The sequence below is a fragment of the Aquarana catesbeiana genome, linkage group LG06 (assembly GCF_042186555.1).
Source record: "Aquarana catesbeiana isolate 2022-GZ linkage group LG06, ASM4218655v1, whole genome shotgun sequence".
Lineage (NCBI taxonomy): Eukaryota > Metazoa > Chordata > Amphibia > Anura > Ranidae > Aquarana > Aquarana catesbeiana.
In genome coordinates, this window is record NC_133329.1 from 64,723,894 (window position 1) to 64,746,894 (window position 23,001).

At 41.7% G+C, this 23,001-nt stretch overlaps 1 protein-coding gene across 1 annotated transcript in view; it reads left to right on the plus strand.

The window, feature by feature from the left end:
- LOC141147976 (uncharacterized) overlaps positions 1-23,001 on the plus strand; it is a 488,999-nt gene that overhangs the window by 454,205 nt on the left and 11,793 nt on the right. Inside the window, exons 17-20 of the mRNA XM_073635132.1 lie at positions 29-319; positions 11,880-12,251; positions 18,571-18,873; positions 22,477-22,827. Coding sequence (XP_073491233.1) covers positions 29-319; positions 11,880-12,251; positions 18,571-18,873; positions 22,477-22,827 — 1,317 coding nt within the window. The remainder of the gene's footprint in view (positions 1-28; positions 320-11,879; positions 12,252-18,570; positions 18,874-22,476; positions 22,828-23,001) is intronic.

Consider the following 23,001-nt stretch of genomic DNA (forward strand, 5'->3'; position numbering starts at 1 on the left):
TAATTAACAGAAGATTATTATATTTCAGCAACTCCATCGGTCACGATTGAGAAGGTGGAGAAGGAGGACAAGACCAGCTTTGCACTGTGCTTAGTGATGGGATTCTACCCCAGAGATATCTCAGTGGAACTTCTAATGGATGGCACGATCATGGAGGACTCAGTACTGTCTGAACATCGCACAAATGCTGATGGCACTTACTCTGTTAACAGAACATGGACAATACCAAACGATGTGTCACCAAAAATTTTGTCCTGTGCAGTCCACCATGAAACCCTCTCACCTTCTGTACAACAAGATCTTCATCTGACCTATCAAGGTAAGGCCCTCAACTTATTCTACACTTCAAGTCACGGTTAACAAAATTGCAAACGGAAATATAATATATTTTATAAAGGACATGTATACTGATTTTTATAATGGCAGTGTTTACCTTCAAATAGATTCCAATTGACCCACCTTTTTGCATTCTTGCTGTTCTGTATTTTTAATAATTATTAGATCTTTGAATTAATCACTAGAGGGGCTTTGTAGTTTCATGCAATTTCTGCCTCCCGGCTTAGAGCGGAGTTATGCCGAAAAAAAAAAAAAATTAAAGTCAGCAGCTACAATAAGTGTAGCTGCTGACTTTTAATAATCGGACGCTCACCTGTCCCCCGGTCCACGATGTGGGCGTACGAAGCCCCGCTCCTCTCCCCCTCCTCTCTGTGGCACCAGCATTCTTACTGTGGACGCACAGCCGGGCATGCACTGTACATGCGCGAGCCGCGCTGTGAATGACCAGGCAATCTTCTGAGACCTGTGACGTGTCCCAGAAGTCTGCAGGTAGGGAGGGGGGAGGTGATCTTCCTTCCGGCGCCACGGAGCCCCATCGTTTGGAGACCCCTGTTTTAGAGGTTGCTAGGGGTTCCTTGAGCAATGAGTAAACTCTGCTTCTCAGATGAGTAAACAATATCAACAATAATCTTTTTAGCTATCTGTAAGGGGGAGAGATCTTCCCAAAGACCACAAATGTAAGGAGCATTCTTCTAAGTGACCATCACTGTGAACTTTTGATATAGTAATTATTACCAAGGGTTCCCTGAGCCTCAAAAGTAATTTAAACGGTTGCTCCATGTTAAATATGTTGAGAAAGGCTGTTCTAGCCATTTTAAAACATATCTGATTATATGATATATGTTTAATAAGTTTGTGCAGGTAGGGAATTATATGTTGACTTAGTAGGCAAATAAAGGGTTTTACACCATATATCCTGCATTGATAGAATTTCTATTACTTCAATGGCCAAAGTCAGGTCAATGAACCCAAAGCACGGCCTTGAAAAACTTTTGCCAATCCCCTGCAATGGAATCATTAGTGTGAACAATTCCTATTGAAAACAATGTCCTTTTCTTTAGTCCATGTACTTCAACTGGGCTATATACACTGTATTACCAAAAGTATTGGGACACCTGCTATTACACGCACATGAACTTAAATGTCATCCCAGTCTTGGTCCGTAGGGTTCAATATTGAGTTGACCCACCCTTTGCAGCTATAACAGCTTCAACTCTTCTGGGAAGGCTGTCCACAAGGTTTAGGAGTGTGTCTATGGGAATGTTTGACCATTCTTCCAGAAGTGCATTTATGAGGTCAGGCACTGATTTTGGATGAGAAGTCCTGGCTCGCAGTTTCCGCTCTAATTCTTCCCAAAGGTGTTCTATTGGGCTGAGGTCAGGACTCATTATGGTTCATGGGATTATGGTGTGGGGTTGTTTTTCAGGGGTTGGGCTTGGCCCCTTAGTTCCAGTGATGGGAACTCTTAAGGCGTCAGCATACAAAGATATTTTGGACAATTTCACGCTCCCAACTTTGTGGGAACAGTTTGGGGATGGCCCCTTCCTGTTCCAACATGACTGCGCACCAGTGCACAAAGCAAGGTCCATAAAAACATGGATGAGTGAGTTTGGTAAGATAGTGTACATTAGCAAAATGCCTGACAATGTATCCACAGTGAAAAACACTCATTGGGTGTCATCAACACTTACCATGTGTGCCCTGCACTGGGTCATTGGACATTTGAAAAATTCTGTTCTACTTAGAAACGGCTCACTACATGGTCACTGTGCAAATGTGACAACAAGCATTCACACAATCAGGGAGAAAATTGGTGTTTGCACCCTTCCCTGCCTGTGTAGCTTTGCAAGCATCATCTCTCAATCTTGCGATGCTGTCATTTTCATTTCACTTTACTTACTTCATGATAGACCAAAGTTTGGAGAATTTAGGATTATATGGTATTTATATAAGCCTTGCGATTATTAATCTCTCACTATTTTCAGGGGGAAAAAATGACAACAAAACCAATGTAGGCGCAATTGTGGGTGGCATTATTGGAGTGCTAATTCTACTGGCACTGATTGGTGCTGTGTATTGTTATAAGAGGAAAGCAGGTGAGTGGTACCGTGTTTACTTTGTGTTTTAATGTAAATGATTGCTTAGATAGACTGTGCTTCTTTACTCTTCTTCAGCTTCAGATGTACTCACTGCACATTATAAATTATACACTATGAAGTGCACACTAGTGTCTATGGCTCCTCTTAGTTACATTATCAGAAGGTTAAAGTGTGGGAAATTGGAGATTTGGAAATTGGAAAATTTCAGAAATTCAAAATTTCGGAAATTCGGAAGTTTGGAAATTCGAAATTAGGAAATTAGGACATTCGAAATTTCATAAATTTGAAAATTTCAAAAATTTGGAAATTCGAAAATCCAAAAATAAGAATGAAAATCTGAAAATTCAAAAGAATGCAAATCTGAAAATTCGAAAACCCGAAAATCTGAAATAATAACTAACTCATAATAAATATTAAACTATAGGTATTTATTATTTCCTTTCAAATTTGGCTGTTAGTGAACGTAAAGAGTTTCGAATGGCGGATCTAAACGAATGGAACGTAATGATCTAATAATAATAAATAACAATAATAATAATAATAAAACCTTATTATTATTAACCGCTTCCGACCGGCGCACGCCGATGTACGTTGGCAGAATGGCACGGCTAGGCAAAAGGACGTACCTGTACGTCCTTTTGAAATTGCACGCCGGCAGGGAGCTCCGGGAGTCGGGTCACGGGTCCCGTGGACTCGATCGCCGCGGGGATACCCGCGATCGCTTCACGGAGAGGAAGAATGGGGAGGTGCTAAGGTAAACAAGCATCTCCCCGTTCTGCCTAATGACAGTCTTATGCCCCGTACACACGGTCGGACATTGATCGGACATTCCGACAACAAAATCCTCGGATTTTTTCCTACGGATGTTGGCTCAAACTTGTTTTGCCTACACACGGTCGCACAAAGTTGTCGGAATTTCCGATCGCCAAGAACGCGGTGACGTCAAGCACGTATGACGAGACTAGAAAAGACCGGTTCAGAACCAAGCGCAGCACCCTTTGGGCTCCTTTTGCTAATCTCGTGTTAGTAAAAGTTTGGTGAGAGACGATTCGCGCTTTTTCAGACTCGTGGCTTTCAGATCGTTTTCTGCCGTTCAGTTTGTGCTTGTGGGTTTGCATCTGCTCTTCAGTGCGTGCAAGCAAATTCCGCGTGACTTTAGTCACTGTATTCTTGTTCGTTCGTTACTGGTTTTCAGGTCGCTCTTCACAGGCCTTGCTGTTCTTCAGTGCGTTCTGTTACTTCGTTCTGAGCAGCCGACCGTTTTCTAGCCATGTTTCGTATGCGTACTCCTCGTAGAGTTCGTGCTGTGCGGGGGCTTGGTGTTGGGGTCCTGACCTTGACACAAGTCCAGTCCATGAACAGGGTGGGGAGGAGTTCATGGACCAAGAATTGGTTGCTTCAGCGTGACCAGTTCTCTCATATGCCTTTGCTCCGTGAGATCCGTGAGAATAATCCTGATGATTTCAGGAACTTTCTCAGGATGACGGACCCCGTGTTTCACCGTTTGTTGGCTTCGCTGACCCCCTATATCAGCAGGCAGGATACCTGCATGAGGCAAGCCATCACTCCGGAGCAGAGGTTGGTCGCTACCCTGTGGTATTTGGCCACAGGGAGAAGCCTGCAGGACCTCAAGTTCTCGACAGGCATCTCCCCCCAGGCTCTGGGGATCATTATCCCAGAGACCTGTTCTGCCATCATACAGGTCCTACAGAAGGAGTATATGAAGGTAAGATTTTTATCCTTTTATATCACATTTTATTGTATTGAATGTTTGCTAATATATTGTATTTCTTCCCTCATTCCCTAATTACCATGATTGTAATATGATGTGAATGTCCCCTTTGTCCTCATGCATGCTGGATTTTTATGTAATTATTATTTTATGTCCTTCATACATATTTGCCCTTCAATAACCTCCCCAGCATGGTGTCCCCTGCCCTATATTCACCTCATGTAGTCACTTAACAATGTATTTTATCAGCTCCATAGTAGTGCTTTACCCCAAACACCCCCTAAAATGTTTGGAAATGTTATTTTGGATTTAAATTCAGGCAGAGGGCCAGAGGCTTTTTTTTTGTGGTGTCCCCAAATTTTTGGTAACCCTCCCTCCCCCAACTGCTAAGTCAGCTGATCCCAATTCTCTATCCTCAATCATCTATCTGCTGACTTTGCCAAACCCATACACACTATACCCATCTCTTTACTGGTCAGGTTTATGGATGAATTCCCCAAAGCATGTAGTGCAAGGGCCTGCCTGTATACTTTCCAATGGTACTGTTTAAAGTTCTTGTATCCTATTATGATCTTGATAGGTACTAGCAGAATGTCCAAATGTGCTCAATTGTGTACAGTGTGTATTTATATCTTTGTATTATGACACTTCTTACCTGTCCAGTGGGCTGCCAATAGTGTAACTAAGGAGGGGCTGTTCCAAGTAATACCCATTATTCAGGCATTCATCTCTCAATGAAGTGAAGAGGGTTACCTGTCCAAGAGTCCCCCCCCCCCTATAATGTTAGAAATGGCCCATGAGAGGGGGGAGGGGGAATATGATAGGTGTACCTTATACTTTGTTGTTGTTAAATTCCCCTTAATAAATGCTATCTGGAGGTTGACCCATAATGTTTGTGTCTAATCTGCTTGCCAGGTTTCTGTGAAAAAATAGTAATGTTTATTGTTTTTTCCTCAACAGTTTCCTTCCACGCCACAGGAATGGCAGACTGTGGCCTCCCACTTTGCCCAGCGGTGGGACTTTCCTAACTGCGGAGGGGCAATTGATGGGAAACACGTCCACATCGTCCCACCACCCAACTCGGGGTCATACTATTATAATTACAAGGGGTTTAATAGTATAGTGATGTTGGCGGTGGTGTCGGCTAATTATGAGTTCTTGTATGTGAACGTGGGGAAGAATGGCCGGATGTCCGATGGTGGAGTCATCGCCCAGACGGAGTTCTACAGGCGTCTCCAGAATGGCAGTTTGGACTTGCCACCTCCAGAGGACAATGTTGAAGGTCTCCCATTTGTGTTCATTGCTGATGAAGCATTTGCGCTGGGGGACCACCTGATGCGGCCATTCCCGATGAGGACCCTCACCCCGGAACAGAGGGTTTTTAATTACCGGCTGGCCAGAGCCCGAAGAGTGGTGGAGAACACATTTGGAATCCTGGCCAGCCGGTTCCGACTATTTCTGACACCCATCCATATGGCGGAGTATAAACTGAACCATATTATACTGGCGTGCTGTGTTCTCCATAATTTTTTAAGAAAACATTCAGCCAACTATACTGGCTCAGTTGGGCCTGAGGCCGGAATACCAAATACATCAACAATGACGGCACTTGAAAGCGGCCGTCCTGGCTTGCCCTCCCTGAATGCCCGTGATGTCCGGTTACGATACCTGGAGTTCTTTGCGGGTAGGGGGGCTATCAATATGCCAGACAATCTGTGACACCTTTTTCAAATAAAAAACAACCAAAAGCTATTCTTGGTGGACATTTCCTGCTTGTGTTTGTTTTAGCTGACCCTGACAGAAATGTGTTGAGTGCAGAAAATGTCGTGATTGGGTAACCTTATAAAAAACAGTGTTGGCTGGTACTTCCTAAATGCAAAAACACATTTCACTACAAGTGCACTTGCAACTGCACTGAACCTGCACTTGTAGTGCAAAGTGTATTTGCCCTTAGGAAATAACCCCCATTTGTGCATAAAACAACAATTACATCACCCCAAAAGTGTTGTAGTGTTGAGACAATAATCCACACATTCTTGAGTAAGGCACTTTTTTATACCTGCACAATCACATGCACATTTACCCAAGGTTTTTAAAACAAACCAACATGTTTGTTGTATAAAATGTTTGCATTAGCATTATGAAAAATCAAAATATCCATTTCAGATAAAACAGGCCTGTGTAAAACCAACAAGAAAGCCAAAAAACTAGAACTTACAAAGTTCACATTAGGTAAAACCTGAAGGCTATATCAGACATCAGTATTTAGGAACTGGGTTTGATATAGCGTTCAGATGGGGGGAACTCACCCCCTGGAAAAGCCAAATTTGGAAGATGCACACCAATTTACGAATGTCAACATGTGCTATCTGCCATCAGGGGGGATCAAGGGACGTGTTTTGGGGGAGCAAGCCCTTCCTCAACGCTACTTTATAATTGAGGAAGGGGTTGCACCCCCAAAACGCGTCCATTGATCTCCCGTGATGGCAGATAGCACATGTTGGCACACTGTGTGCATCCTCCAAATTTGGCTTTTTGAAACATTGTAAAAATTTAAATTACATAAAACAGGTGATTTTGTGGGGTTTAAATTCGCCCCAAAACATCAATGATGTTATTATTTTTTTTAATAACATCAGTGATTTGTTGCTGGATGTTTTGCAATTGGAGATTACATCCCATGATCTCCCCTATCAGTATCTGGGCACTTTCTGATGTAAAGCGTTCTCTCTCCCTCACATCACGATCACCTAAAAAGAGATAAAAAACAAAAAAAACAGGTCTCAAAAATCTGCCACCAGCCATCTCTTTTACCTGAGTCTGTGGTTGCAGACACTCACCTGTTGTGGTGCCAATCTCCACCACGTCTTCTTCTTCCTCCTGCTCTTCTTCTTGGTTTTGCGGTATTTCCCCTTCTTCCAGAGGGGGGGGGCTCTGGTCTCCTGGGATGAGGAGTGACCTCCGAGTCTTTTCTCCCCTATGTAAAACAAAAATGGTATACTTAGCACACAGATATTTGATGGCAGAACTAGAAATAGGAAACATTGCTTGGAAGTGGGGTACAATTGTCTATTTTAGCCGAGTTCCAAGATGTATATTTTTTATTGCCCTTTGTGAAGCTGCAATACTTTACCTGTTTGGTACAAGCTTCACAGATGTAACCCCCCCTATAGTATACACTGGAGCACCTGTGTGCCCCCCCTAATAAAAATGGTGTTCTGGGGTCCCACACTAGTGCTCCAGTGTCCAGATGTGAAAACAGCTGCTCAGTGTCCTCTCCTTACACACAATCTAGTTTGCATTTCATTCTAGTAACAAACCCATCTACACAAACAAATATTTGGCATCCAAGTAGGCCCAAAAAAAATTTGGGAAAATGCATATGGCCTAAACAATGGTGTTCTAGAGACCGAAAGAAAAATGTTTGATACGAACGAATAATGGGCCCATGAACATTAAAGTTGCCCTTTTAAACGTTACAATTACTAAAAGCATATGGAGCAGAACGAACGGAATAAAGACAGAAAGAATATGAACACAGCACAACTACTTACTTTTTTGCAGCACTCTCCGGATCTTTCGGTACTGCTCTGGCTCTCTCAACTTCAGGTCCGACCACCGCTTCCTGAGCTGATCTTTAGATCTTCGTACCCCGAAATTCCTCTCCAGACTTCGGACCACTTTACCAATGATTTTGGCCTTTCGGATGTTGGGGTGGGGGTAAGGCCCATATTTTCCGTCATAGTCGGACTTCTTCATGATGTCGACCATCTCCAACATCTCCCCAAATGACATATTTGTGGCCTTAAAATGTCTCCTTCTGGATCGGGACGTGCCTGGATCCGGGCTTTCCTCCTCCTCCTCGTTGTTCGAATTATCACGCACCTGGTGTAACTCTGCCATCATGCTCTTCCCCCACTGCGCCGAACGAAAAGGGGCGGGGAATAGAATAGAAAGAACGTCAGGGGCGGGCGGAGTTACACACATGCGCAGTGTGTATAAAGCGTAACACGCGTGCGTATTACGTACGATCTGTGAGCGGAGGAAGGAGAATTGGACGCGCCGATCGTAAGAACGAAGGTAAGAGACAAACTTGGGCCTATACTGCTTCTAGATTGAGGCCTATATTGTAACAAGATTAGGAGAGTTTGGTCTGACATTAGGCTTTGTCTTGTGTTGTGTCTTGCAGTGAACATGGATATCTTAATGAGAGATACTGACTTCATGTCACTATTCATTGATATGCTAAGGGAGCTGCCCTGTCTGTGGGAGATTACCCACCCCCATTTCAAAAACCAAGCAAAGAGGAAGGCAGCACTGGAGCAATTGTGTGAAATTGTGAAGCAGGTGATCCCCACGGCAGACATCACTTATTTAAAGATCTTAATTGGTTGCCTGAGGAGCACATATCTGAGGGAGCGCAAGAAAGTCCTGGATTCACAGAGATCCGGAGCAGCAGATGACATCTATGTCCCCAGGATGTTGTACTACGACAGGCTGCACTTTCTGGCAGGCCAGACTGAACCCAGGCCATCCCTCTCCAGTCTTCCTTCCACGCTTCCTTCCCCCCCGGCTGAGGCTTCTGACGCCCAACCTGGGCCTTCCAGGCCATATGTGGAGGAGCCCAGATTGAGCCAGGTATAGCATTCCTCTAAATATTTCTGCTTGTACAATCAATGATGTTAACTAGATGTTAGTTGGGAGTACTAATTTATGATTGTGATTGATGATGCAAAAACTAAAACCGTGTCCCTTTTTCATACACAGGGAAGTCTCAGCCAGGAGGTGGCTGATCTGCAGGTCCCTCCACCCACCCTGAAAACAGAAAGTGGCAGCAGGAGGAGTAGCCTAGAGGAGGCGGCTATCAGATTTTTTTGGAGGGCTACAGAGGTCCTGGGAGCACCACACACCAGGCAGGAGAACCTTGCGGCATTCATTGCCTATAAAATGCAGAGGATGGAGGAGGGCCAACAAGCCATGTGTCAGGCCCTCATATCAGAGGCTCTGGAGAAAGGTGTGAGGGGCCAACTTACACCTCACACACAGCTTTGGGATGGTCCTCCTCCTCCTCCTCCCTCTCCTCCAGGTCCTCCCAGTCCTCCTCCAGGTCCTCCCAGTCCTCCTCCAGGTCCTCCCAGTCCTCCTCCAGGTCCTACTCCTCCTCCTCCTCCAGGTCCTACTCCTCCTCCTGCCACATCTCCTACTGTACAGCCACAGCCCGGAAGGAAGTGTGAAAGGAAGACCAGAGAGTGATTGCCCTGGATCCAGTCTGGTCGGCCAAAAGATGCAGCCTCTTGTGGTACCACAGCCTGGGGACACTGATGTCATCTGCTGCTATCCGAGTCTCTGTGAATCCCGGACCAGACTGCCCTCCCTTATATATGGACTCCTCAGGCCACCAATTTTGAGGTTTAAGAATTGATGTCTGCCGTGGGGGTCCCAGGCTTCACTAATTTCTCCTGTTGATCCAGTGTTGCCTTCCTCTTTGTTTGGTTCTGAGCCCTTAATAAAGGATTTTTGTTTTGAATTATACTCTCCTATGTGTTTTACTTCAAAAATGATGGTTTGTTTGTGAGGATTCAGGTACATTGCAAATATACAATGTGAAATGAACAAGGGACACCAACAACAAAAAATCTCATGGAGATTAAATAATAAAAGATATCAATGGTGTTGGGGTAACTTGCCACACAAAACACACACAAAAATATTCTGGAGTAAAAATAAAAATAACATTGAACAAAGATCAGCCTTGGAAAAAATCCAAACATTAAAGAAAAAAAAGGCTTAAAATCCAAAAAAAAAATCCAAAAAAAATATAAAACTGTCAGATGTGACAACTAATAACAATATATTGAGGGAATCCCACTAAAAAAACACAAATAAAACTTTGTGAGAAGTGTGTGTGAATATGAGCAGCAAAACGACTTAATTCTTGTCACATTATAAAGAAGAAGAGAGTGCGCTGTATTAAACCATTTTTAACATTGCAGCGTGACGAAAGTGCTGTATCCATTGCGAACGCTAAGTTTACCAGAACGAGCTGTCCCGTGTCGGAATTTCTTCTGAGCATGCGTGGCACTTTGTGCGTCGGAACAGGCCACACACGGTCGGAATTGACGCGATCGGATTTTGTTGTCGGAAAATTTTATCTCCTGCTGTCCAACTTTGTGTGTCGGAAAATCCGATGGAAAATGTCCGATGGCGCCCACACACAGTCGGAATTTCCGACAACACGCTCCGATCGGACATTTTCCATCGGAAAATCCGACCGTGTGTACGGGGCATTACTGATTTCTGCTCCCTGTCATCGGGAGCTGTGATCAGTGTAGTCACACTGCTAGCCCATCCCCCCTACAGTTAGAACACATCCCCAGGATACATTTAACCCCTACAGCGCCACCTAGTGTTAACCCCTTCACTGCCAGTCACATTTTACACAGTAATCAATGCGATTTTAATCGCACTGATCGCTGTATAAATGTGAATGATCCCAAAATCACGCCATAATGTCGCAGTCAAGATAAAAATCGCTGACTACTAGTAAAAAAAAATTATTAATAAAAATGCCATAAAACTATCCCCTATTTTGTAAACGCTATAACTTTTGTGCAAACCAATCAATAAATGCTTATTGCGATTTTTTTTACCAAAAATATATAGAAGAATACGTATCGGCCTAAACTGAGGAAAAAAAATGTTTTTGGGGGATATTTATTATAGCAAAAAGCAAAAAATAATGCGTTTTTTTCAAAATTGTTGCTCTTTTTTTGTTTATAGCACAAAAAATAAAAAACGCAGGGGTGATAAAATACCACTAAAAGAAAGCTCTATTTGTGGGAAAAAAAGGACGCCAATTTTGTTTGGGAGCCACGTCGCACGACCACGCAATTGTCTGTTAAAGCAACGCAGTGCCGAATCACAAAAAGTGCTCTGATCAGGAAGGGAGTAAATTCTTCCGGGGCTGAAGTGGTTAATTATTAATTTGTTCTATTCCATTTGTTTAGATGCAGCATTCATTATTTCGGATAATTCGTAACTTTGGATGAATTTGTATTCGTTATGTTCACAAACAGCCAAATTTGAAATGAAATTCCTATACCTATATTTTAATAGTTATTAGTTAGTTATTACTTCAAATTTTACTGATTTCCTTTCTGTTTTTCAGATTTTTGAATTTTTGGATTTTTGAATTTCCGAATCTTCGAATTCCGAAAAATTCAGAAATTCGAAATTTGAAAATTCAAAATTTGAAAATGTGAAATTTCGGAAATTTGAAATTCGAAATTTGAAAATTTGAAATTCGGAAATCCGAAAATTCAAAATTTGAAAATTCAAGAAATTCAGAATTCGAATATTTGAAAAATTGAAAATTTAAAAAATTTGGATATTCAAACATTTAAAAATCCAAATTTTCGGATTTTCGAATTTCTGAATTCCGAATTTCCGAAAAAAGCAAAAAAATGAATGAAATGAAAATGAACAAATTTTTTGTCAGTGCACATGTCTATTAATAAGTTCATTTTTGCAGCTCATGAGGTTATCCAAGCTCATTTAAAGAAAGGGTTTTCTTTGATTTTTCATTTATATGTAAAAACCCTTCCAAGATAATATTACAAGTCCAAATCCCATGTCAGTTGTAAGTAATGTTCTGTGCACTTTGCAAAGGATGTATATTTAAATTCCTCACAAAAATATTACATTTCAAACAGGTTCTCAGAAGTTTTCAGTGAGTGACATTGGGAGTCCTGTGTGGATTGATGGTGCGAAGACCACGCTGTCCTGCAAAGCTTCAAACTGTACTGGGGATGCCCAAGTGACCTGGGTTATTCTGTCTAAGGATGGCACAAGGTTTGAGGTCTCTGAGAATCCATCCACAGATAAGGAGGAGGAAGAACCTTTAATGTCCAGGGAGTACGAAGTAACAAGGAACATTGTCAATAAGAAGAAAGGAAAACATGATGTAACCACAAAGCTGACCTTCATTCCTTCTATATCCAAACATATGAATACCACTGTGATCTGCAAGATTTATGATAATAAAAAAGTGATGGAGAAAACCTATGATCCTAAGTCCATTTTAGGTAAATAATGCAACATTTTATCATATTGTGAACTTCTATAACACAGCTAACATACGTTATAAGATACATCATTGCTCTCAGGCTTGTTATAGTTTCTCTAGTCTCCAGAACCTTTCCATATTCTTCATCTTTTTATCTGTGGAGGCAGAATCCTTAGTTATTAGGCTATATAGATGAAAACAGTCTGTACTACTCTTAAACAAACAATCAGATTCAAATCTGAACTTAAAAAATGAAGGCTAAAAAGTTAAGGTGTATATAAAACCAAACCTTTTTGAAGTTTAGGATAGAGTGTGTGGATGGATTCAGCATGGTGCAGCGACAATAACACAGTCCAAGGGTGATGGAGGAGCTTATATTAAAATAATGCAATGCTGGTCCACAAACAACCCGTTGGGAAGTCAGCCCAACCAGGAACACTCACAGGTCCAACCGTGTGTAGAGAGCAGGTTTCAACCAAACTGACGGCGCCTGTTAGGAGGGGCAAAAGGCAGTCTGGTCATCTCATGCTCAAGTAGGAAGATATCCAGAGAAGTTATAAGTTCTTCGGTTTCCTTCCTCTTTAGGAACCTTTCCCTGCCGCTAGTTCTATCCCTACCAGGTGGGGTACCTGTCCTTAGAAACAATAAAAGAAGGGCGCACCGACCTAGTGCATTACCAAAATAATGATTTTATTTTGAAATCTAAAAGGTATTCTACTTACAAATGCATGAGAAGAATAGGCATATAAAAGGATCCAGACAAGACTACCTCCAGGTCCACAGTACTCAGCTAGAGGTATGGAAAGCCCTCGTAGTGTCCAAAGGCTGACCTTTATATCTTAATGAGCTCAGGTGTACAACCCCCTCCCACTTCTTAAGAGGGGAGTGATCACGGCTGGAATACAGATCACGTGAGCGATCATGAACACCACAATAACTGGCTGATAGAATATAATAGAGTAAAAAAGAACAAAATAGGATATAAAATAAAAGAACAGAATAGAATGGAATAGAATAGAAAGGCATAGAATAGAATACAAAAATAATAGAATTAAATAGAAAGATTATAACCATCTTCTGAAATTCAAATATAATAGAAAAGAATAGAATAAAGAAAACAATAGAATAGAATAGAATAGAATAGAATAGAATAGAAATAATATAACCATTTTTCAAAATTCAAATAGAATCAATTCGAATTTGAATAGAATAGAAAAGAATAGATAAGAATAGAATAGAAAATAACACAATAGTATAGAAAAAAACTGAATAGAATGGATAGAACCATCTTCCTATTCTAATCTATATTATTTTCTATTCTATTCAAATTAGAATTGATTCTCTTTGAATTTTGGGAAATGGTTATATTCTTTCAATTCTATTCCATTCTATTTTTTAAAAAATTATATTCTTTTTCTATTTGTTTATTCTACTCTATTCTTTTCTATTATTTTATTTTCTATTCTATCCTTTTCTATTCAAATGTATTCTATTCGAAATGTGAATTTTTGAAGATGGTTATATTCTTTCTCTTATACTCTATTCTATTAGGTTGCTTTTTTTTTCTATACTATTTTGTTATTTTATATTCTATTATAATTATTATTTTACATTCTATTCAAATTCTAATTGATTCTATTTGAATTTTGGGAAATGGTTATATTCTTTCTATTCTATTCTATTGTTTTTTTAAATTATATTCTTTTCTATTCTATTCTATTCTATTCTTTTTTTTTCCTATTCTATTATTTTCTTATGTATTTAAATTCAAATGTATTCTATTTAAAATTCGAATTTCAGAAGATGGTTATATTCTTTCTATGCTAGTCTATTCCATTCTATTTGTTTCTATTATATTCTAGTCTATTCTGTTTTCTTTTATTTTCTATTCTGTTTTGTTCTGTTTTACTCTATTATATTCTATTCTTTTATATTCTGTTATATTCTTTTCTATACTTTATTTTTCTATTCTATTCCTTTTATTGCTTCCTATTCTATTTTATTCTCTTTGGAAATTAGAAACTAATCAAATTCCAAAATTTTTAGAATTTGAAAACTATTCGAAAACGTTTCAAATTTGAATTTGAAAACGATTTGAATTCGAAAAGTATTCAAAAACTATTCTAAACCTATTCAAATTTCGGCAGAATTTTTTTTTTTCGTTATTTCGATTTAGTTAAAATTCAGTACTACTATAATTCAGAAATTCAGATACATCTGAATTTCCCCCCCAAAAAAATGTGTCTGAATTTCAGTATAGAACAAAACGAACCGCACATGTCTACTTCTTCATACCTTTACCGCAGATCACTGCCATAGTCTCTCAAGAACTTTGATCTCTCCATTGCCTCCTTTACCTTCTGATGACAGAATCATATCACCATTCTAACTGTCTCTCTTTCTCTATAAAGTAATATTGGAATAATGTTTAGTTACTGACCTGTTAATTAATATTGTATTCATTCTAGTATCTAGAATCTCTTAGGACAATCCAAAATGGCGCTGTATCTCTCCTCTGGAGTGCATGCCACACACCTATCCCTACTCTACTCACTCTCAAAATGCAAAATGCGTTTCCAGGGACTTGCCATCTTCTTCAAATATTTAAAGAAGAGGGCAGGTCCCTTAAAATGTATCATGCACACCCCCTCTCCTGACATCCACCAGGCATTTTGATAGCTGTCACCCTCGTGTGCAGCCTAGAATGCCGTCGCTAATATCCATACTTTGGGCTGGCTGGCTTCTTGTCATCCTCGGTCTCTGTTTGCTCAGTGATGCCTACAGCCTCACACTCATCACAGCTGTTTGGTCTCAGGTGTTCCCTATCCATGCTGTTTCCTGCTAACTTCAATGTAAGTGTGCTGCTTATTTTAATAAAGTGTTTATAATTTGATACTGACCTCAGCGCCCTGCTATTCGTTTTGTTCTACGGTAGTATGTAGAGTAGTGTACAGATATCAGTAGTATGTAGGGTAGTGTACAGGGATCAGTAGTATGTAGGGCAGTGTACAGAGGTCAGTAGTTTGTAGGGCAGTGTACAGAGGTTAGTAGTATGTAGGGCAGTGTACAGAGGTCAGTAGTATGTAGAGCAGTGTACAGAGGTCAGTAGTATGTAGGGCAGTGTACAGAGGTCAGTAGTATGTAGAGCAGTGTACAGAGGTCAGTAGTATGTAGAGCAGTGTATAGAGATCAGTAGTATGTAGGGCAGTGTACAGAGGTCAGTAGTATGTAGGGCAGTGTACAGAGGTCAGTAGTATATATAGCAGTGTACAGAGGTCAGTAGTATGTAGGGCAGTGTACAGAGGTCAGTAGTATGTAGGGCATTGTACAAAGGTCAGTAGTATATATAGCAGTGTACAGAGGTCAGTAGTATATATAGCAGTGTACAAAGGTCAGTAGTATATATAGCAGTGTACAGAGGTCAGTAGTATATATAGCAGTGTACAGAGGTCAGTAGCATGTAGGGCAGTGTACAGAGGTCAGTAGTATGTAGAGCAGTGTACAGAGGTCAGTAGCATGTAGAGCAGTGTACAGAGGTCAGTAGAATGTAGAGCATTGTACGGGGGTCAGTAGGATGTAGGGCAGTGTACAGAAGTCAGTAGTATGTAGAGCAGTGTACAGAGGTCAGTAGTATGTAGGGCAGTGTACAGAGATCAGTAGTATATAGGGCAGTGTACAGAGGTCAGTAGTCTGTAGGGCAGTGTACAGAGGTCAGTAGTATATAGAGCAGTGTACAGAGGTCAGTAGTATATAGAGCAGTGTACAGAGGTCAGTAGTATATAGAGCAGTGTACAGAGGTCAGTAGTATGTAGGGCAGTGTACAGAGGTCAGTATTATATAGAGCAGTGTACAGAGGTCAGTAGTATGTAGAGCAGTGTACAGAGGTCAATAGTATATAGAGCAGTGTACAGAGGTCAGTAGTATGTAGAGCAGTGTACAGAGGTCAGTATATGTAGAGCAGGGAACAGAGGTCAGTAGCATGTAGGGCGGTGTACAGAGGTCGGTAGTAGGTAGGGCGGATTACAGAGGTTGGTAGCAGGTAGGGCAGCGGTCAGAGGTCGGTAGGATGTAGGGCAGCAGACAGAAGTCGGTAGAATGTAGGGCGGCGGACAGAAGTCGTAAGCTGTAGGGTGACGGACAGTATGAATGTATGTTTGGGAGGAGTCAGGAGGGCATGGTACAGGGAGGTCAACAGAGCAAGGTATAGGGGGTCAGGGGGGAAGGTACTGGGGGGAGGGGGTCAGGAGAGTATGGTATTGGGCGGTATGGAGGGCACAGTACAGGGGGATCAGGAGGTCTGGGGTCTTAAGAGGGCATTGCACTGGGGGGATAGGAGTGTATGGTATTGGGGGGGATCAGGAGGGCTGGGAAGTCAGGAGGGTATGTTATTGGGGGAAACAGGAGGGCTGGGGATTCAGGAGGGCATGGTATTGGTGGGGTCAGGAGGGCTGGGGTGTCAGGAGGGTATAGTATTGGTGGGGCAGGAGGGCTGGGGTGTCAGGATGATATAGTATTGGGGGGATCAGGAGGGCTGGGGTGTCCGGAGAGTATGGTATTGGTGGGGTCAGGAGGGATGGGGGGACAAGAGGGTATGGTATTGGTGGGGTCAGGAGGGCTGGGGTGTCAGGAGGGTATGGTATTGGGGAGGTATCCGGAGGGCTGGGGTGTCGGGATGATATGGTATTGGGGGGGATCAGGAGGGCTGGGGTGTCTGGAGAGTATGGTATTGGGGGGGTCAGGAGGGCTGGGGTGTCAGGAGGGTATAGTAGTAGGGCTGGAGTGGTAGGAGTGCTGGAGTTTTAAGAAGTTTTATATGCAGAGTGGTGCAGGGAAGGTGCAGTGGCCCTGATCCCTGCCGCCTCTCTCAACTTCCCTTGGATCGTTGAGGAGGGCCGGTGGCAATGGGTGCAAAGCCACCCAAGCTATTCCAAAGGCTTTCCCCGCCCCGCAGCCACATGTATGCAAGGGGCAGGGACTTCCTATGCAGCCTGGAATTTTCTATTCAATTCATCTATTTTACTCTATTCTTTTATTTTTTATTCTGTCCCTTTTTTCTATTCTATTTTTTTGTCTATTCTTTTATTTTGTATTCTCTTCTGTTTTACTCTATTATATTCTTTTATTTTCTATTATATGCTATTATATTATTTTCTATTCTATTCCTTTATTTTATATTCTATGTTATTCTCTTAGGGAATTCGATTTGAAAACCATTCAAATTATTTTGGAAAACTATTATGCCGCGTACACACGGTCGGACTTTTCGGCTACAAAAGTCCGACGGACGCCAACGGACCAAAGCTGGCTGACAATCTGATCGTGTGTGGGCTTCCCCGGACTTTCAGCTGACTTTTTCAGCTGCAAATCTGACGGACTTTAGATTTGAAACATGCTTCAAATCTTTATGTCGTAACTACGCCAGACCCAGAAATCCGCTCGTCTGTATGGTAGTCCGACGGACAAAAACCCACGCTAGGGCAGCTTTGGCTACTGGCTATCAACTTCCTTATTTTAGTCCGGTGTACGTCATCATGTACGAATCCGTCGGACTTTTGTATGATCGTATGTAGGCACTCCGTTCGTTAGAAAGTCTGCCGCAAGTCCGCCAAAAGTCCGTCGAAAGTCTGTTGGAAGGGCTGTCGGACTTTTGTAGCCGAAAAGTCCGACCGTGTATACGCGGCATTAGAATTCTCCTAGATTGTAAGCTCTAACGAGCAGGGCTCTCTGATTCCTCCTTTATTGAATTGCATTGAAAGTGTGCTGTCTGCCCTCATGTTGTAAAGCGCTGCACAAACTGTTGGCGCTATATAAATCCTGTATAATAATATTAATAATTTGAATTTTGTCCAAAATTTTGATTTGTTATTTTGGATTAGTTTAAATTCAAATTCTTTACTATTGTAATTCGGAGATTCAGATACATCCGAATTTCCCAAAAACAAAAAATAAGAATGAACCGCACATGTCTACTTCTGATTTTTTTTTTTGGACGAATACTGTACTGATTAACTAAAAATCATACGTTCTAGCATCATACAACAAAAAATTTTGTGTTGGTCCCTTCGGATAATTTAGCATGAACTGTCATGATCAGCTCTCGAAAGCTGTGTACTAATGATCAGATTATCGTACGATCGCTTTGAAAACGGTATTTTTTAGTCCGATTTTCTGATCATGTGTACTAGGCATTAGTATTTACTAGTACACTAGATATTGATCACCTTAAAAATTGGTTCTCCTGGGTAGTAATCTTCCCTACACCCTGTCCTGGGGATATTACAAGTGTTGCTTCTTTTTGTCATCTTGAGTTGAACTAAACTCATTACTTTGTTCTACAGCCAAACCCAAGTTCAATGAGCCGGTAAAGTCAACACTTTCTCACCAGGGAGAAGTAGAGCTGTCAGCTACCTTGCAAAGCTTTTATCCAGAAAAGATGGAGATCAGCTGGACCTCTAAAAGTGCAAAATCTCAAGAAAAGATCCAATCCAAGGAAAATATGAGCAAGTATGGCAACACATTTAATCTGGAGAGTAAATGTACAGTTCCTGGGGAGTTATTCAAAGATCCTGAATTTAAAGTCATGGTGACATGGAAACATGAATCTATGGAGGGCCGAGAATTCCGGGAACTGTCTGTAAAAGGTAAGGAATTAGGACAAGGAATATCAGAGCTACCACTTTCTTATTACCGTATAGCCACAAGTTTCATGGGATGCTTTCCTTTTAGCTGCTTTGGAAAAGAATTCCAGGTATGGTATATTTTTAGTAACACTGGTCCAGATTGGACCAATGTAACTACAGTGTGTATATGACATACCTGGCCAATGACCCCGAAAGCTGATAACCACTGTAGTACACTTCAGTGATCTCCACTTGCTCCCGGGTCCCATGCCATGCGTCTGCCCCCGATGCATCGTGAACACAGGAAGTCAGCCATTCAGCACAGGCGCCATTCAGAAAATGCAATGCAAAGTGTTCTCTGAGGTGGAAGGCCGGGCTGGTGATGTCAAGCGCTCCACCTCATCCAATCAGAGAATACTTTTCTTACATTCAGAAAATGCAAAGTATTCACTGAAAGGCGCCCGTGTTGAGCAGCCGACCTCCAGTGTTTAGAATGTATCAGGCCGGCCGCTCACTGGACACAGAAAGTAGTGGAGTATCAGTGGAGTAGCAGTGTCTATACAGAGATTTCCAGCTTCCAGGGGCATCAGCCACGTATGGTATATACATAGTTACATTGGTCAATTATGGATCAATGTAACTATGCAAAAAAATATACCAAGCCTGGAATTATTTTTTAACAGATTTTTTTAAAGGCATTTTTGTTAATCATATTTATGTATTAGTATGGGAAGTTAGGAAAACTATTTAGAGCCCCTGTCACTATGTCTATTCAAGGACAACTGACAGTGAAAAGTTCTAAAAGTAAGGAAGTGCCTAATAAATGTATGTATGAAATATAATAAATGTCATTAAAGTGGTTCTAAAGGCTCAAGGTTTTTTACCTTCTTGCATTCTATGCATGAAGGTAAAAAACCTTCTATTTCCAGCAGCCCCCCCACCAATAATTAAATAAGCCCCATCTTGATTCAGCGATGTGTACAAGAGCCTCAGCTCTCCGGGGACTCTCACTCCTCATTGGCTGAGGCAGCAGATCAATCACAGCCAGCGAGCCAATGAGGAGAGAGTGGGGGCAGGGCCAAGCCACAGCTTTGTGTGTGAATGGACACACAGAGACACGGCTCAGGAGCACTTGGCAGGAAGGAGGGGCCCTGAGCGCCGGCGGGGGGACCCGAGAAGAGGAGGATCGGGCTGCTCTGTGCAAAACCATTACACAGAGCAGGTAAGTATAACATGTTTTTTATTAAAAAAAAACAAAAACTATACTTTAATATCACTTTAACAAACAATTCAAATATAAAATAATAAATATATATACACACGCACACAGCAAATAACTCAATAAATGTGTATATAAAAAATGTATATACACAATAGACAAAAACTTGCTATAACATAATTTCAAAAAACATAATTCCAATAATGTAAATAGAAGGAAAACACTGGTAAAATACCACCGGGTATCTTTTATTGAAAAATACATGCGCTCACATGTACTAAGTAGGGATGAGCCGAACACCCCCCCCCGGTTCGGTTCTCAGCAGAACGTGCGAACAGGCCAAAAATTTGTGCAAACACGCAAACACCGTTAAAGTCTATGGAGAAACAACAGTAAAAATCAAAAGTGATAATTTTAAAGGCTGATATGTAAGTTATTGCTATAAAAAGTGTCCTGCTCCAGGGGACATGTATCAATGCGAAAAAAATGTTTTAAAACCAGCCATTTTTTCGGGAGCAGTGATTTTAATAATGCTTAAAGTGAAACAATAAAAATTAAATATTCCTTTAAATATTGTGCCTGGGGGTCTCCTTAGTCTGCCTGTAAAGTAGAGCATCTTTGTGATGTGTTTTACTATGCAAAAAAAAATGGCGTGGGGGTCCCCCCAAAACCCATACCAGACCCTTATCCAAGTACGCACTCTGGCAGGCCACAGGAAAAGGGGGGGACGAGAGAGGGCCCCCTCTCCTCCTGAACCATACCAGGCCACATGCCTTCAACACACTTTTTTAAAATAAAGGGCTTGTCAAAAACTGTCTCTTGTCATTTTTACTTTTTTGACACATTTTTGGTGAATGAGTAGGGGTACAATGTACCCGATACCCCTCACATGGGGGGGCAGGATCTGGGGGGGTCTGGGGGAATACATTACAGCCGCAAGTAGTTTTATATGACATTTTTTCTGTTACAAATTTCATTTTGCTGTGGCATAGCAAAACACATCACAAAGATGAGCTACTTTACAGGCAGACTAAGGAGACCCCCAGGCACGATATTTAAAGGAATATTTATTGTTATTGTTTTACTTTAAGCATTATTAAAATCACTGCTCCTGAAAAAATGTCCGTTTTTAATACTTTTTTTGCATTGATACATGTCCCCTGGGGCAGGACCCGGGTCCCCATACACTTTTTTATGGCAATAACTTGCATATAGCCTTTAAAGTGGTTGTAAACCCTTTTAAAAAAAAACCTGCAAGACAAAGGCATAATAAGCTAGTATGCATAGCATACTAGCTCATTATGAATTACTTACCTGAGATCGAAGCCCCCGCAGCGGTCCTCGTTCACCGATCCGGCGGCCGACATCTCCCCGGGGGGTTACTTCCAATCACAGCACCGGAGCCTCAAAGACGTCACTCCCGCGCATGCGCATGGGAGCCGCCGGTAATGGCACAGTACAACTGAAGCAACGGCCAGTTTGCATAAGTGCATAAGTGCGCATGTGCCGATGACGTCGGCATATGCAAATACAGGGATATCTCCTAAACTGTGCAGGTTTAGGTAATATCCAGTGTAGCTACAGGTAAGCCTAATTATAGGCTTGTCTGTAGTACAAAGTGATTGTAAAGGGTTTACAACCACTTTAAAATGAGCACTTTTGGCTTTTCGTGTTCTGTCCCATAGACTTTAACGATTTGCACAATCTCACCATGCATTATCGGGCATTCTGCGGCGCTCGAATTTGCCGCAAACGCCCCATAATGTTCGCTGTTCGACTCGAACATCGGGCTCATCCCTAGTACTAAGTATAAATGGCCAATATTAAAACATATCCATAAAAAAGCCAGATAGCATATATACAAAACCAGACCCTTAGGCTGGGTTCACACTATTGCTAATTGGATCCAATTCGCAATAGCAGGAGATTTTGACCGACTCTCTATGGAGTCGGTTCACATATCTCCGATGCGGCTCTGGTGCGAACTTGCACAGGAGCCCCGTGCGCCTTATGGTCCGTTTCAGTGTCCAAATTCAGTCAAAAATTTGGGCTGAAATCGGATCTGAAACGGTGAAAGGGGACGCAACGGACCCCTGCTGGGAGCCGCATCGGTATTAGGTGTGAGCCCAGCCTACGTATCTATGGACGTGGTGATGGTAGAATTAAAAACGAAAAAAAAAATTTTAGATGTGCAGAGAAAATATTTCCCTATACTTTGATGATATGTGTTGTAATGCGTTGGTAAGTGACAATGAGTTGTGTAAAAAACTTGAATAAATTCAAATTGTATCACAATGTATCCTGCCATGAAATATGAAAGAAAATATCTGATAGGTTTATAGGGATTCACAGACAATTTTCTGCACATGAATTCTAAAGTGTCTCCACTTTATTCCCATTAATAGATCTTCCCTGGCACCCAAAGCTTCAGGGCACCCCCATAGAGAGCGTCTTCCAAGGTGATGAGGTTCTCTTACAGTGCCGGGTGTCAGACTACTTCCCGGACGCTCTGGTTGTGAAATGGTTTGAGAAGAAGAGGGGCCATCAGGAATTAGTGGAAATCACCAGTTCTGAAAAATACAATATTCCAGAAATCTCATCATGCAGGACAGAGAACGGAACCTTTTCTTCTACAGCGGATTTATCCTACAAGAGGTCTGATCTGTCAGAGAAGGGAATTGAATTTATCTGCAGAGTGGAACATCCCAGTCTTGGTACACCCCTCCAAAGCACTATTTTACAATATAAAGACAAAGGTAACCTTACTTTATTGCACCTTTCACAAAGCTTTAGGCCTTATGCCCCATACAAACGATCGGAAATTCCGCCAGCAAAAGTCTGATGTGAGCTTTTGGTCGGAATTCCTGCCAGCAAAAGATTGAAAGCAGGTTCTCTATTTTTCAATCGGAAAAAGTTCCGATTGGAAATTC